At 32.8% G+C, this 18,007-nt stretch overlaps 1 protein-coding gene across 1 annotated transcript in view; it reads right to left on the bottom strand.

The window, feature by feature from the left end:
• Positions 1-5,965: 5,965 nt before the first annotated feature.
• The window catches only part of LOC126771408 (uncharacterized), a 53,864-nt gene continuing 41,822 nt past the window's right edge, over positions 5,966-18,007 (bottom strand). The window contains exons 2-5 of the mRNA XM_050491274.1: positions 10,495-10,709; positions 7,570-7,705; positions 6,851-7,110; positions 5,966-6,196 (exon numbers count right to left, since the gene is read on the bottom strand). Of these exons, the coding sequence (XP_050347231.1) occupies positions 5,966-6,196; positions 6,851-7,110; positions 7,570-7,705; positions 10,495-10,709 (842 nt within the window). The remainder of the gene's footprint in view (positions 6,197-6,850; positions 7,111-7,569; positions 7,706-10,494; positions 10,710-18,007) is intronic.

The raw sequence follows: 18,007 nt of genomic DNA on the forward strand, positions 1-18,007 counted from the left end.
AAGACTTACAAGAGCAACATCGCCTAAACTAATATATCAACGACCTATACAAATACTCTTACAAAACAATCGAGCTTGGTCAGAGATATTGAATATATTTTTTAATTTATTTTAGAAATACTGGCGAGTGAATGTAGTACCTGGTGTGAACCTTCGCCCATATTTTATTTAAAATATACAGGCTAGCAAATAGGCATAGACATTGGTACTGTAAGAAATATTTACCATCCCTTACATAACTTCCCACCAATCTTTGTAGCTAAGATGTAATATCTCTCGTGGCTGTAGTTACACTGGCTCACTGTCCTTTCAAACTGGAATGGATGAGAGAGTATTGATATGTTACCTACGTAGCATAAGTGTTGTATACAGTCATTTTAGAGTACGTGGCAAAGCAAAGTTTTTTTTTTTTTTATGCCCCGGGATGGCAAATGACTCTACTCCACCTGATGGTAAGTGGTAGTAGAGTCCAAACGCGACGACGGCCAGTATAGTCGGGAAGAATGTTCTGTACTAGCCGTCCCCGCCTTGCCGGCCCGCAAGATGCCTCTTCACGCCTCGTTTGAAGGAACCCGGGTTGTAAGAGGAGGGGAACACGTGAGCTGGTAAGGAATTCCATTTTTTGGTAGTGCGACAAAGAAAGGAGTAGCCAAATTTCTTTGTGCGTGATGGAATTGATGTCACAGTTAGGCGGTGACATCGAGAACCAGCTCGCATGGACTTAAGAAGGAAGGGGGAAGCAGGAATTAGAGAGAGTAATTCCTCAGAGCACTCGCCGTGATACAGACGATAGAAAGCGCTCAGTGCTGCTAACTCGCGACGCAATTGTAAAGGTTCAAGGGTGTTTGTGACCTTTACGTCGCCAATAATGCGTACTGCACGTCGCTGCAACCGGTCCAAGGCCTCCATTAGGTACTTAGCGGAGCCATCCCAAAGGTGCGAGCAATATTCAACGCAAGACCGTACCTGTGTTTTGTATAACAGGCACAGTTGTTGTGGCGTGAAAAAACGCCGCACCTTGTTCAGAACTCCGAGTTTTCGTGAAGCTGTTCTAACACCAGTAAAAGGTCCCAACTATTATTTTTATAGTAGGTAGTCATCACCTATCAATCATCATCATCGCATATGCCTATAGTCATAACATTTATAATGTTTCGAACTTACCCCATTGTTAATGGTAAGATTGACGCCACGGTCGTTCCTTAAACCTTTGTCTTACGATCTATGTAAGTGGCGTACGTGTCCGGAAAATTGATAACGGAACGCAAGAAAGGTTTTCTCAGGTGCGTTAAATGATAACAGTAAAATATTGCATGTATCGTAATGCTAGTTAATGCAAATTTTATATTATATCATAATGTAATCGTTGTTATTTAATTTTTTAAACGTGGCTGGGTTGAAACATACTTTATTTTCCCACGCATAAAGTATATCCTAGCGTTAGGAAAAAAGACAAAAACTACCTGATCGTTTAAACTATAAAAGAAAAGCGATAAAAAAGTCAATCCATTTAAAGTTCGTTTGAAACGGCCGCATTCAAACGTGCTGCAAACATTTCGCATTTTACAGCATTGCACAAGTTACACCTCGTCTTAAAATTTTAGAACTTTCAAATCCGATAATACTTCTATTGTTGATTTTGGCCATGGTGGCCACAACACACAAGGGTGTTCGCAAGGACGAGTGCTCAGTGTTATAATCCTATGGGTGCAAAAAATTGCAATATGAACCCGGAACTGTAAGGTCAGGAGACATATAAGCTGGAAATCAAAGACCAATGAATATTTTTTATTTTATGCATGTTGAGTCAAACTTATATAACTCAACATGCAGAAATAAAAATTATTACCAGCAGCCGGATGTGCTTGCAAGTAGGAATACGTATTTAAAGAGAATTTATGAGGTTGTTAAAAATAAAGAAAACACTTTTTATATCCACTTGTTTTATTACTTTGAGCTTTTATACTCATTATTTACATAATTACATTATTTATAATTATTTACTAATAACAATAAGCAACAATTTCAACTGGATATTTTAAAACATCGCAAAATATCTTAAGGAGATTGACAATGTTCGCTCTTTATTTTATAGCGCAGGCTTAAAATATTTAATAATTCAAGTATTGCTCACAGACAGGACAACTTACAACTTTTTTGTTATAACTATTATTATATGTCATATTTCTATTATTGTAAACACGTGTTCTAAGGGTTCGATTTGTTTTTAATAAACATTGTGCATGATAACCTGAACTAGTACCATTGAGTTTTCAAGTGCTTAATTTCTGTTTAAAGTTCCTCTCGTGCTCCACGGTAAGGGAAAATATTGTGAGAAACACTGCATATGTCGGATGAAATTCTGCCACATCTGTATCCCACCAATGCGCATTAAAGCGGAACAGTGAAACAAGTTCTAAGCCTTCAAAAAATGAACATTAATTAAAATGATTGCTCGTGATTAGACGTAGCGTGTTTTCGTATTTGCGTTAATTGTCCGAACACCGTAATGTAGATGTTTTTGTTTTATTTACACAAATATAAAAAATACTGTGAATAGAACATGTGTATGTGTAGTATGTTCGTATATTGAACATGTTTTAAAGGAGTCAAAAGAGATATTTTTTGTGTTGACCGTACACACATATTTTGGTTTGCTCGCGTAGCCAGCATTGCAGCGCTCTGCGAATTTAGTTTTGTGTTTAAGTAACTATTTTGGCATATATCGGGTTATTTGCAAGTTATTCATACATTAATCCATTCAATTCAATCAAATTCATTGTATACTGGAATTTTTTTAATTAGCAAATTTCAAATTTATTAATGGATCATTTAAGAACATATGTGTTTTATGGATAAAGGACATTATCATAACGTAGAGAGAAAAATATAATAGTGTCCTTCTGACCGGATTTTAGCTATTGCAAATGAAATTTGAAGAAAGCTGGAAGGCTGATCTAAATTGAATAGCCATGTGCACAAAATGCACAACGTAGGTATTCAAACTAAAGCTTTGTAAAACCAAACCAACGTCGACAAGTGTGCGTCAAAATAGTAAGTAATAGTAACATAAGCCTGTCAGTACATTCAATGTAAATAGTAAGAATCGTGAGGGAATATCATACAAAATAAATATTGAAAACACTCCTTGCCTCTCTGTATTTGTATTCCATAAAAAACAGGATCTATTTTAATTAAATTGAGGATGAGAGTGATGTATTATACTCTCATGTCAACATTTTGGTATCAATATTCCAGGAAATGTATAAATGTATCAACATGATCGTGGAATAACAATGTTACTATATTCCCCGTCAATACGTAACCCGTAAAATGGAAAACAGAGGCAACCTTGAAGTGTAAAATGATTGATCGTACATGTGTGTGTGTTGAATCCTTTCAAAGGCTAAGCATACATTTATTACATTGAACTTTCAACGTTTAGTTTGTAAATATAATAATTTATGCAATAAGTGGTACTACCATGAAGTTCAATATATTTATATTTACAACGAGAACATATATATACTTGAAAAATAACTATCGACGTCTAATGTATTCGTATTATGTATGTATTTTTTTTTATAACAGAATAGGAAGGCGGACGAGCATATGGGCCACCTGATGGTAAGTGGTCACCAACGCCCATAGACATTGGCATTTTAAGAAACCAACCATCTACCATCGTTAACCATCGCTTACATCACTAATGCGCCACCAATCTTGGGAACTAAGATGTTATGTCCCTTGTGCCCTTAATTACACTGGGTCACGCACCCTTCAAACCGGAATACAACAATACCAAGTACTGCTGTTTTCCGGTAGAATATCTGATGAGTGGGTGGTACCTACCCTAATAAGTAAGTAAAATGTATGTTTAGTATTATTTATTTGTAACAGCACAACCAAATTTAAGAATTTAATTGATGAATTGAATTGATTTAATATAACTATATATATATATATATATATATATATATATATAGTATTTTTTTTTCATAAATGCTAAACACATACACTTACTTACCAAAAAATAACAAAAGTATATAAATAATTAAAAAATCTATGTAACATATAATCAATAGTTACATAGCAGTTTTATCCTTCTTTTATCATTACACTGGTTATACCGCCTATTGTCAGCGTGTCTATATCGCAGGGTATTATTATGAAATACATACATGGATGATACAGGATTGTGCACAAAACCGTGGAAAGTTTCATGCTTGGTATTAAACTCCAAAACCGAATTTGCAATACCGATATCCAATCTTAAGTAGAGCGAGGCAGGACACTTTCTGTGAGCAAAATGAGAACCAAAGAATGAGTGTTCGCATCGCGTATGATTTGCGCAGGACCGAAGCAGAGTGACAGATGAGTTGAAAAGTGATATGGAATAGTCATCTATTATCTTCGACCCAATTTTCTACTCATTTAGTGATACTATAATATATCTATGGTATCTAAACGTGTATGAAATTACTATATAATAATTGACGACATTGACAAAATGCCGTGCATATCGAGCAATGCCAATAATTAATTTAATATAATATCGAGGCTTTGATAATGTACTGTAATGTCCTCCGGACCGATTTCAGCCATGGCGGCCAATATCATGAGAGATATTTACCATAGTAGGTACAAATTCACTTTTAAACAGTTAAATAACGAGCGGTCGACGAGCCGGTTGTCGTGGTTGGTGGAAGCTTGCCTTTCACGCTGAAGGTTGTGTCCGTTTCTCCTGAGTCTGGGTGTAATTATATATATAAGTATCTATTTACAAAATAAAAATAGTATATCAGTTGTCTGGATTCCATAGTACAAGCTCTGTACAAGCTTAATTTGGGATCAGATGGCCGTGTGTAAAAAATGTCAAAGGATATTATTATTATTATAAATAAAAATGACCATATTAAAACATTGTTAGTTATTACAACTTACGTTTTGGAATGTTATGATTCGATCCGATCCGTGATGTAATATTTCCGAAACATATCGAACATTCTGCGATAAATAACGTTAGCGAACATGGATTACTTAATAATAACAGTAATAATGAACACTAACGGTTCATTCAGTATTCGTTTGGCTATACTATTCAGCCCTGTACAGTTTTATGATTTTTTAGCTTACCTTATTTAAAATGATCGGCGCAACACAGCCGCTGAAACTTTACAATTACACATGTATATAAATAATGAATAAATGAATACGTTTAGATTAAAACATTGATTGGCTTTCGATAATCAAACATATATTTATTAAACAGTTCTAGTTTTCAAATTAAGAAGCCGATTTAAAGTATAATAACCAGTTGTCTTAAGAAAAAACATTAAATATTATTTCTCTAATGACATATTATGCAGTTAATAATACCCTATGATTTTTACATTTAAACAAACCTGTATTTTAATGACTAGGCAAAGTAAGCAAACCTTAAGCTAATTATTTAAAATAGAGATTTATAAAAAAACATATTTCAAACATTCATTAACTAATTAAAAAATTTATAATACATAGATTAAAAATATTATGAACGTAATTCAATTTTTTCATTAAAAATTTCTTTTTATTTTTCATATCTTATTACTTTCGTAAATATTATATTTTTGGAACATTACAACGAACATAAGCACTTGAGATCGTATTTATGATTATTAAAATTTAATCGTCTTTTTTACGATCAACAAAAATTATAACAGTTATATTTAATTGACATATATTTTAATATTATTTAAACAACAAATTCACGCTTACTTCTGTCTTATAGTGTTGATTAGTTGTTTTCCAAAACGCTCTTTTTATTACATAACTTATAGCTACGATAAAGTGGATAATTTATCTATTTCATATAATAATTTACGTCTTGTATTTTATTTTACACTAAATTATCTACTATTAATTTATTCAGTCAAACATGGCAAGTATCTTTGTAGATTGATGTGGGTAATGCCTAATTTATTTACATTTTGTGATATTTAGTTGGAAAATGAAGAACGACAGCTAATAGGAGTGTCACTGGTAATGGGGGTACGTTATGGCCGCGGTAGCCAGACTTGCCCGCGGCTTGCACGCGGTCGGCGCGCGAGGCGCCCTCGAGGGACTCCTTGGAGCGGGAATACCCCTTCGACCGTTCTCCTTGCACGCTTTCTTCGTTACTACGCCAGTACACTGTGGCAATGGTTGCGAGGCACTGCAAGGTAAAATAAAATGTATTGGTATTTTATGTAAAAGCTGTTTTAGAATGAACGATATCAATAGTTAATCATAATATTAATGAAATTGGTAATCTGTATTATTATTATTAATGAAAGTCACTTATTCAAAGTCCGCTTGTCATGTAATGTACATATATGATGCAGTTTGCTCTATTGCATGTAGGAAGATATACATGTTTTGTTTTCCGATACCTTTAAATTTCATCAAGCGTGAGATCAGGCTTTTTTTAATTTTTATTTATTTAAAATGGCAATCAAGTGAAACTTGATCAACCACCAGATGCTAAGTTCCATCACGAATTATATTCGAACCCGCAATTTAAATGATCAACGTAGTAGTACTATTTTAAGACTAACAAATTTCAATTAATGGTAAATAAGACAAACAGACTCTAAAATTATTTCAAATTTAGTCTTATTGTTGTTTTTATCATAAAATAATAATAATAAAAATTTAATTTACGTTGCAATTCCGGCAATTTTTTTGATCAATAGCAGGATTGATCAATCAAATTATAAAGAAATAGCTTTTGATATTGCACTATAGACTGTTTAGGATTTATTTGATTTACTGGAAATACAGTGCGTTTCTCAGAATTCCTATTTTCTAGAAATTGTTTTAAAAATACCTTCAACTTCAAGTCTCCCTTACGAAAGTGCTTCGGCTTAGCTTTAAAATCGAGGACAAGACTTGTAGTCTCCAAGCCATCTTCGTGCTTGTAAAGTTCTGGTTCAAGAACAGTGGAGAGCGGTGCTGGTTCACCGTTGATGTACCACGAGAGCTTCGTGGCGGGGCGGGACCGGCCAGACGTACAGTTCACTTGAACTCGATCCCCAATCTGATATCGCAGTCGAGAACCAGTTATAACCGGTCCTGTAGAAGGCAGAGCTGAAAAATTTCAACTTAAATAAATTCTTGTTTTGTAAAAAATATGATTTTATTTAATATAGATGTGTCATTTTTTACTCAAATAAGATTATATACTGTAATTATATACAAGCGAAGAGATTTTTTTTATATTCGTAATTAATTCAATTGCCGATGAGCTGCCAACCATGGCAAATAAATTGTGATGGCTATTCTGCATGTATTCTGCATGTATCTCCGACTAGGAGATTTTTTGTTGAACATGCACGTAAAACCACTCTTTGGAGGCAGCGAATGAACTCACCAGCATTTACACTCGGTTGTCTAGCCGAGCGTCAGATTATTATATATTTTTTTTTGCAATTTACTGATTTCGTTAGCCCCGAATAAATAAAATGATTGTGGATGATGATGATTCTAATGGCAATTAAGCTAACCTACAAAAAAAAATCTATTCATAGTAGAAATGTATGTTCATACCCACTACGATCATATCGGCAAAATCAGAAACGGTTGGAAACAGTGGTCGTTCACCCGACACCTCGCAACGATAACGCCCGCCTGTCTCCAGCACAGCCGGGTACAGCGTCACGTTCGATGCATTGTGAGTTGATTGCTAAAATAAATAGATATAGTTTATATATATAGCATATAGCTTTTAAAATTCTTTTCACATTAAAAAAAAAAACATTTTTGGTGTATTAATTATGTCGGTCGACAGAGTCGAATTAAGCATCCCTTTTCTGCCCCAGGTGGTCGTTATTGAAAAGCCGTAAGAACCGGAAAAGAATACTAAGGAATATGTGGTTAATTGTAACAATCGATCGAGCACGTAAGCGTCTCAACTATCTGTAGTGAGAAATTAGCTCACCAGCAAAAGTATTCCGAGATAGGTTGGGATCAGGTTGACAAATAATTTTTTTCCGTGCAATTTATACTCACCGACATCAAATAATGGATTAAAAGTAAGCGAATGTATTAATTAAGGCAAAAATTTATGTAGGTTTGCTTAGGTGATTTGGTTTGCCATTATCAATTTGTAGATATGACTATTTTACATGAGACAAAGTTCACTGTCACACAATAAACATTTGTGTTGTGATTTTTACGATTTTTTTTAAAAAAATTGTAATAACCATATACATATGTTTGAGAAATATATCAAGAAAAACTCAAAACTCAAAAAAGTAAAATTATACAGCATGTTTATGTCGCCAAAGGCCATTCCTCTTGTGTATAAGATTTGTAGCTGACTACGCCTGTTAGCGATACACATTTCCCTTACACAAATTAATATAGCACATGTTAAGTACATGAAAAACAGTGACAGTTGGAATAAAGATTCTACTCAGAAGCACAATCAAGAAACTGAGTAGTAACTCTTTTTCGATGTTCAAGTTACATAGATAATTAAATACAATGGAATTATTTTATAACGCTGCAGATATAGAAGTCCTACGTTCATAATCGGGTCGGGCCAATAAACAGTTGTAAGATTTCCTTTTAAGAATATCTCAATAAGAAAGAAAAATATGAAAGAATAGAATCCTAAAAACTTGGACTTCTCTTTATTTTTATTTAGTCATAGTTTCAATTGTCCTAGCCATGACGTACACATAGAGTTATGGTTGTTATGATGCGAAGATGTGCGTGCGTGTATTAAGTTTTTGGTTGTTCTATTAATGTTCAGCTTTAAAATGTAGTTATTGACCTGGAGAAATTGCTTATTTACTTCTTTTTGTGCTATATAATTATGTCACTGGTTTTTCTTTTATTTGCTTTTATATCAGTTTTTGTTTTTTTTTTTTTTTTTTTGATTTCATTATATTTTAATATGATACGGAACGGTGCGGCGCTCTCAACTAAATCAACATAATATAGAAGGAGCAAGCTGAAAATCAGCGCTGGGCATAGCACAGCACATAGCTGAGCTTGCAACCAATTGCGATACGGTCGTCAATGAAAAAGAGTGGTAAATTAGAAAAATGTGTCCAGTATGAATAATTTGTATCTCATAAAAATATGTATGTTTTTTCTTAAGAGTTACTTTGTAATGTACGACCTATCTGAAGCAATAAATTTTTATTATTATTATTATTATTATTAAAAATAATAGCCCGGAGTCAGGAAGCTAACACTCCCGTCCATCAAAATGCACGTAAGCCTTTAGTCCCGCGCCTAAACTCTTTTTAGTCGCCATCACATTTTCTGTTGCTCCGGATTATGACAATGAGAAAATAGCGAATACACACAAGTGTGTAGTATAACACATGTCCTGCGCAGTAGCAACAACGATCAGGCCAACTTGAATTCTTTTTACAAACAAGGCCTTTGTTAGTATTTGTGGATCACATGTTGCCTTTAAACATAAAATCAGTTTCAACAAACATATTGACCTCAAATTTTATTATATTTTTTTGATGCTGGTGACGGTATAATCTCGTATATTTTTTGTTATTGTTGATATAATTTAAATATTAATATTTATTTCCTATAAAAACCATATTCTCGTAAAAGGTATATTCATCGTCTGTTCATCAATAACAGACGTAGCTATTGTTTTTTTTTAAATAATAAAAAAGATAATGGAAGATAAAAATAAAAAACTTATAAAAAGCGAATTTACTTCCAAGTTTTTTTATAAATATCGTTGATCGCGATTAATTATTTTTGTGGTCTGTAGAGTCCGCTGATGCAGACAAGTTGATAAGTACACCATGGTTGAGCAGCTTCCCTCGGCCTACGATTTGACTATAACTTTTGCACTTAGTACAAGTAACAATAATAATAATAACGATAATACGTTCAACGAAATATCTCGTATACAATAATTAGACGTAGAAACACACTACATTCCTAAAATTGTTGGAAACACCACCTTTTGTAAAGTGTTCACTTAGTGGTAGGGCTTTGTGCAAGCTCATCAGGATAGGTACCACCCACTTTTCAGATATACTGCGGCAAAACAGCCGTCGTATCCAGATGCGATTTAATTTTTTCAGAGATTTTCGTAACAGCTTCCACCATGTTCGGTAACGATCCATAATTAAGAAAGTAAGTGTTGTCATAGAATGAGTAATCCCCTGTTAATGTTAAATATTATATCTATAACAATACTGAATATTTTAAGCGTTGGACCTCAGTTACCTTTGAGAATGTCCAAGTGGTAAGTTAATAATATTGACAGAAATTTTATTACGTCTAATTTATAAGGAACTACTTTCCACCCGAGGTTACGGTAGGAGGAGGAAGCGCTAGGTACCTATGTCCTTATGTACCTTTACCTTTGATAACCTATATGCAAAATTTCTAATGATGATCAGTTGAGTGATGTAGATTTAAAAACTTAAAAAACAATTCAAACCCATTTTCGCATATTTTGTAATATCAGTAAGGATTTGTTACCTCTACGTCAACTCCAGGCAGCAAAAATTTCCTCCTCGGCTCAACATCGCGCGGTACGTGTCTAAAGAATTCTTTTCCATCTTTGTACCACTTGACAGAGTATAGTATGTCGGTGGGACTCAGTCGCCAGCGACATGACAGCGATGGCCTCGTGCCCAGAGGTACATGAGTCGGCACCCGGAGCTCTACCAGTTCCAAGCCTGTCACGGTGTACTCTAAAACCATACATAAATATACAATATATAAATAGATGGAAAAATATATATTAATTTGGAAATCTGTCAACGCAAAATTATTTTAATAACTAGCTTCTACCCGCGGATCGCCCGCTTGTAAGAGGTGTCAAGATGATACAAATACATCCAGCCGTTTTTGCTTGATTGATTTAAACCATTTAAAAATACAACCTTCTTCAATTATAATATTAGTATGTCTACTAATAAAATGTCAGGTATTTTTAGTACGACGTAATTTAGGTGATATATATACAGAATTTTATCAGAATTTAATCTTTATCTCTATCCGTTATTAGTTGTAATACAGGCAAAACTCCATTAAATGCCACATCAAATAATTTCCCATGTGACGTTTCCGTAAAAAAAGCACTATTGCCCTCGCCCAGCAGTCATGGATAATTTTACTTTACGACACGCGGGTGGAGCGCAAATGTAAGTAAATTGCTGAATAAAGAAAACGAATTTCGTTATGCCAATATCACTCATGTTTATGTGCATACAAATATTTAAAATTATATTACGCTATTGTAAAAAGAAATATTCACTACAAATTTAGTGAGATTTTAAATTGATAGAAGACAAATTATATCGAATATCATTTTTATTAAAAGCTTTAAAACAATCTATTCTTTCAGCGTACGGGAATGGTTAGGAAAAGCGAAAGAGTAAATTGAAAGAGAATTTAAAATAACGAACTATTGTAAAATGTGAATTTTATTATCATTTTCTCGCCGAACGCAATAAAGAGGCTATTATATTAGAAATAGTCTTTGTCCAGACAAGACATTGGTCAGTCTTTTTTTATTAAAAAAAGGATTAGTGGACTAGCAACTGGGTCACCTGATGGTGAGCGGTCACAACCGCCCGTAAATATTGGCACTATAAGAGATATAAACAGGATATTCACAGGCTGTTAATTTTAAGGTTATATATATGTACTTAAAAAAAAGTAACAGCATATAAATGTTTCACGGCTTTGGTTTCTTAATTTCTTGAAAAAATGATTTGGGGCTTATTTCACAACTCTTTACTACTGTGGTGGTAAAACTGTTGGTGGTATGTGGGACACATAAGTTTCCTCGCGATGTTTTTCTTTACCATCGAACACGAAAATAATTATAAAACAAATTGCGCACACCATTCGGCTAAAAATTCTTCCTATTAACAATTTTACGTATATTATGTTAACCATCGCTTACATCACCAATGCGACACCAACCTTGGGAACTAAGATGTTATATAATATAATATGTCTTGCGTATATAATATTATGTGTATGAAGATTCTTCAAAAATCAAAATCAAATACAGCAATATTTTAAAAGATCTAAAAGGTAATATTAATTATTACAATTAAAGTGACAGTCAATCATTTTACGTAAAATAAAAAAATATAAAAAATATTTAATTACCCAATTAATACAGCTATGTTGCGATCATAACTTGACCTATTTCTCGAATTACATACTACATATATTTATATACATATTTTGTTAATTGAATATTATTATTTTGTAGCTACAAAATTATCAAAAAAAATTGAAATTCGTAGCTTTACATTAATCTTGTGTAATAAAAATTCAAAGTGTTTGTATTAACTACTTCGAATTATGTCTATTTAAATTATGCTTTTTTAAATTAATAATGAAATATTGTTGATTAGTGTATGCCTTGTATTATATTTACTTTTTATTGAATTTCACTTTAGAGTCTGATCTTTAAATTATATTCAATTATATAGTTTATTTGTATACTAATATCAATCTTTAACAAAATCAATACATATATTCCTTATTTATTTATTTAATTTTTCGGGAAAAAACTGTACAAACAGTTATTATTTATTATTTAATACAAATAAGATGCAGAAAGTAAATAGGGAGACAAAAATGAATAATATCAAAAATTTAAACAATTATATACAAAATCAACTAGTTAGTAACAATGATAAAAAATTAAATACAAAAAGAAACAATAATTACGCAATACAAATTGAAATTCATTGAAAATGACATTATATCAATGGTATTAAATTTTGTAATGTTTAGTGCTGGTGGTAGAGCTTTGTGCAAGCTCTTCTAAGTAGGTACCAGCCACTCATCAGATATTCTACCGCGAAATAGCAGTACTTGGATTGTTGTGTTCTGGTTTGAAGGGTGAGTGAGTAAGTGTAATTGTAGGCAAACTGACATAACATCTTAGTTCCCAAGGTTGGTGTCGCATTGGTGATGTAAGCGATGGTTAACATTTTTTACAATGCCAATGTCTATGGGCGTTGATGACCACTTACCATCAGGTGGCCCATATACTCGTCCGCCTTCCTATTCTATAAAAAAAATAAAAAAATAATTAACGCACTTTTGAATCATCGCGTTGCAGTTTCATCAAGAAGAATGATTGAACTTTCAATAGATACCTTTGCACTAAATAAATAACATAGTTACGTTTATTCAAGCCGAGAGGGCCCAGTGGTAAGAACGCGTGAATCTTAACCGATGATCGTGGGTTTAAACCCGGGCAAGCACCACTGAATTTTCATGTCCTTAATTTGTGATTATAATTCATCTCGTGCTTGACGAAAGGAAAACATCGTGAGGAAAACTGCATGTCTAGTTTCACTGAAATTCTGCCACATGTGTATTCCACCAACCCGCATTGGAGCAGCGTTACTGGTTACTAGATACTGGTTATGTTAATTACATGCAATTATCATTTGTACTGTTTGAAAATCAATGAATGAATTTTTATGGAGATGTAAACATTATTTGATTTTTTTATTCAAGTATATTGATATGCCATGTTAAATAAAATATTATCGTTTCTCTCACACTAATTTAATGTTTTAAATATAAGCCGCACGAGACATGACAGTATATAAAACACTTATAATTAAAAATTACTTTCGTACTCGTTATTGAAAAAAAAATTAATATATACACTTCAACCTATGTACATATAAGCAGAGTGAAACGTGATGATTGAAGCTTAATACCTTCCTTCTTTTCGGGTACAAGTAAAAGCCTTTTCATGCTGATTCATACTTACGTTAATAAATGGAATTTTCATATATTTCTTCACAACACACATAAGGATTTTTTTAAACAAAAATTATAATATTCATTTCATGGTTAATATTTTTTTCTCGTTTCACACATAGTCTCCTTTCATAACACAATAAGGAAATGTTATGTTTTTAAAACAAACATACAAACATAAAATTCAATTTATTCATTGTCATTAGTATTCTACCATAAATAATTTATATTCCTATGTTTCGGTTCAAAGTGAGTCAGAGTTATTACAGGCAAAAGAATATAATATCTAAGATCATAGTTGGTTTCCGCATTGACAGATTAAAATTAACAATTAAGTAATTGAAAAGGTTTTTTACAAAAAATTTTGAATCGACGTAATAATAAAATTGTAGGATTGCTTCTAAAACTATTGGGACGAAATATAAGTAGATTCTACTGAGTAGATTCGATAAGAAACCCTGAATTTTACTAATTTTATATTATTTACTCTTAAATATATAATGATTTATTCCTTTTCTGTTTTAATTACGGTGGCCATTCTCAAAGAAGAAACACAAGAGGTATATTATAGTGCTTGAGTACTCACTCCTATAATACGATGGTACGGCATTCCGACACGAATGAGGAGAGTTCGGCGCTGGACCGCACTGCCTACATCCAAATATCGCGCTGCTACAAAAAATGTTTTAAGGGAAAAACTCTATAACTGTTTTCCTGGCCTGACTAAGGTCTGCAAACTGCAACCAGTAGACCACAAAGTCAGTCAATTACATTATAAAATTAACAAATACTGATAATAATTTTTTAATATGGTTTATATTAACTATTTTTAAATATACTTATTATTATGCAAATTTTATTATAGAACTGAAAACTTTGCCACATAGTTGCAATTTTCAACATAATTTGATTAATTGATTTCCCCTCTATTTTAATTTTAGTTGAAGATTGCCCAACGTTTAATGAAATTAATAACTATTATTCAATCTATATAATACTTAAAAAACTAATCGCGTGAATAAATGACGCGTACTCGGTCTCATAAATTAGTAATTAATAATTATGTACTGTTTCTGACGCTCGCTTGCTTCCATAAGTTAAAAGTCAATAACTTCTTCTCTTATCACAAATGATTTGTACAGTAGGTATTTTTCATATTTATCTACACAGATATCTACTTAATTCCTTAACATTAATAGTTTCGATTTTATAAATGATATATTATTATATAATTTGGATATTTATATACTAATCAATATAAATTTAGGCAAAAATGAATCAAAACTTCTGGCACCAGTGGAATAATAATGAGGTTTTGTATGTTTTAATTTTTTTTATGTTATTTTATTACTCAAATAAAGTTTATTTCGGATTAATATAGATATTATATTATTAAGCAATGTTTTAGATTTAAAGCTACAGTACATCCCCAGTTTGTACTTCTAGTTGATAAGTCTTGATCTGGATCATATTTATACTTAAAAGACAGAATATTGACATTGAAAGACCTGAAGATATTATTGTTTAAGTTATTTTAATTGTCTGTGTGAAGCTTGTTTGTCAACTTGATATTTATTTAGAGAACAGGCAATGCTTCAAAATATTGTAAAGAAATTTAATAACTACATTCCAGATTTTAAAAATCCTAAACGACTAAAAGAAATGCGCAATCTAAAGGTGGCTTCCCACGGTGCGTGTTATTACGGACGGACATGGACCAGACCGCACCATTGCACCGTAGAAAGAGAGACGTATGTGAAAATGCAGATAGTAGGGGTGCATCGGATTCTCCGTTAATGAGTAAATTTATCGGTGTGAGCTCGTGCGCAGTGGTCCGACGTCGTTTGAATTTTGACCGACACAATTCGACATGCAATATCCTAGATGCGATGCGTGACCGTTCGTGATCGTGGACTGTCCGTGAATAATCCGTAAAATCACCAGCCATATTTATGAAACTTTTGTTAATATAATAGATGTTTGTTATTACTATAATAATATAGATAAATCAATATAACAGTAATCTAGAAATGGCAACAATAATAAATTCGCTAGTAAGTTATAAAAATTTAGCTATAGTCCTAGTTTCCTGTTAAAAATATTGAAACCTTTTTAATGAAAGGAGAGAAGAAAACGTTTTGTATCTTATGATAGCAATGTAAGGTGGCTAACTAACGATAAGAGTTTGATCAAAGATCACAAAAATTTTTAGCCTCACTAGACAGTTGGTAAATGCACTCTTTAACTTAATTGATTTTAAATGGCCACAATTACGGCGTGTTACTTGAGTGGATTAATCAACAGGCCATACGATTTAGTCCAAGCACTAATAGCAGCTAAATCAATCTGAGCTACATTCCTCAAATTAGAAAATAATTACATATCATCTATTTTCCTTTGTAATTATTTATTCACGTTTCATAATCAAAATTGTTATCCTATCAGTTTGGCCTTATTTTAATACTAAGTTATAACCATTTCTGTAACGCTATTGATCATAAAGTAACAGTAAAGTAACAGCCTGTTAATGTCCCACTGTTGGGTAAGGCATCCTCTCCATTTTGAGGAGAAGGTTTGGAGCTTATTTCACCACGCTGCTCCAATGCGGGTTGGTAGAACACATGTGACAGATTTTTTTTTATTTTATTTATTTATTTATTTTGAACAAATTATACATATCTTAAACAATAAATACGATAGGAACTACATTAGTATAAAACTGTGTCGTAGCTACTATCGCCCTCCAATTCGACAGCACATTTATTTATTATTTGTTAATAAAAAAATAACAATCAAATATCATTTAATTTAACAAAATATACTATATAAATATATACATCTAAATATATATACTATAAGGAAGGGATGGGGTAAGAAGAAAGAATAGGTTAGGTCAATGTTGTAATGATCGTTTTAGTAATGATTCAGTCTCATCATAGCCCAAATTGAGAAGCCATTTGCTCATTTGAATTTTACACTGGTAAGTCGTAAGTGAGAAAATATTGTTCTTATTTATTCTATTATATAAAATTGAGCTCAAATAATTGTATTGGTGACTTGCCATCGCTGATTTAAATGGAATGGTCTGGCAAACCCTATCACTTCTGCATTTGTTAGATACATACTTAGTATTATAGGGAATATTTTTATGCTTCCGAAGAATTGTTTGCAGTATATATAGTTGACGCACTGTGAGAACTTTACAAGATTTATATAGTTCAACTGTAGGAAAACGGATAGGCTGAGAGATCATAATTTTTAATAAAAGTCTTTGTGCTCTCTCTAATCGAAGTATCTTATATATCTTAGCAGCACCTCCCCACGCTGTGATACAGTAAGTGATATTAGACTGCACAAGTGCGTAATATACAGTTTTTAAAGTCTGGAAACAAACAGATGCCCTAAGATATCTAAATACATACATTATTTTCCTTATACGTGAAATTACAGATTGAATGTGATCATTCCAATTTAGCCCCTCATCTATTGTTACTCCGAGATACTTAATGGTCTTAGTGCGACAGATTTTATTACAGTTGCAAGGAACCTGGTATTCAGAACAATTATGAGCGACTACAGGAAATGACGTAGCCGGTAAAGTATAGCTGGAGCCAAAAGTCATATAATGCGTTTTATCTCTATTAAGAGTCAATAAGTTACAGGACAGCCAGTTCATTACGATAAGAAGGGCCAATTCTGCTTTATTTCGAGCATCTGACCAATTCTTACCATGGACAATTAGTGAGGTGTCGTCGGCATATGTTACGATTTTGCAGTTTGGTAATTTAAGCTTGCACAGATCATTAATGTAGACCAGGAATAAAGTCGACCCTAGTACGCTGCCTTGAGGAACACCATTTAAAAGATCTTCCTCATCACTTACTTGATTATTCATAGAGACATATTGAGTCCGTTCGCTAAGATAACTTTCGAAGATACTTAAGGCCAATCCTCTGACACCAATTCTATCCAATTTCTGTAGTAATAAAGGTATAAAAACGGTGTCGAATGCTTTCGACAAATGTTTTGGACCGTGTCGTTAATCATACTCATTACGGCATCTTCCGTAGATCTGCTAGTTTTGAACCCGTATTGATTATTAGCCAACATGCCGAAATTGTTTAAATAAGAGATAAGCCTACGATTAAGGATCTTTTCCAGTACTTTCGAAAAAGTGATCAGGACCGAAATGGGTCTGTAGTTATTGACATTGTCCTTCGCTCCAGTCTTATGAATAGGGTGG

Source organism: Nymphalis io, chromosome 10 (assembly GCF_905147045.1).
Source record: "Nymphalis io chromosome 10, ilAglIoxx1.1, whole genome shotgun sequence".
NCBI classification, from domain to species: domain Eukaryota; kingdom Metazoa; phylum Arthropoda; class Insecta; order Lepidoptera; family Nymphalidae; genus Nymphalis; species Nymphalis io.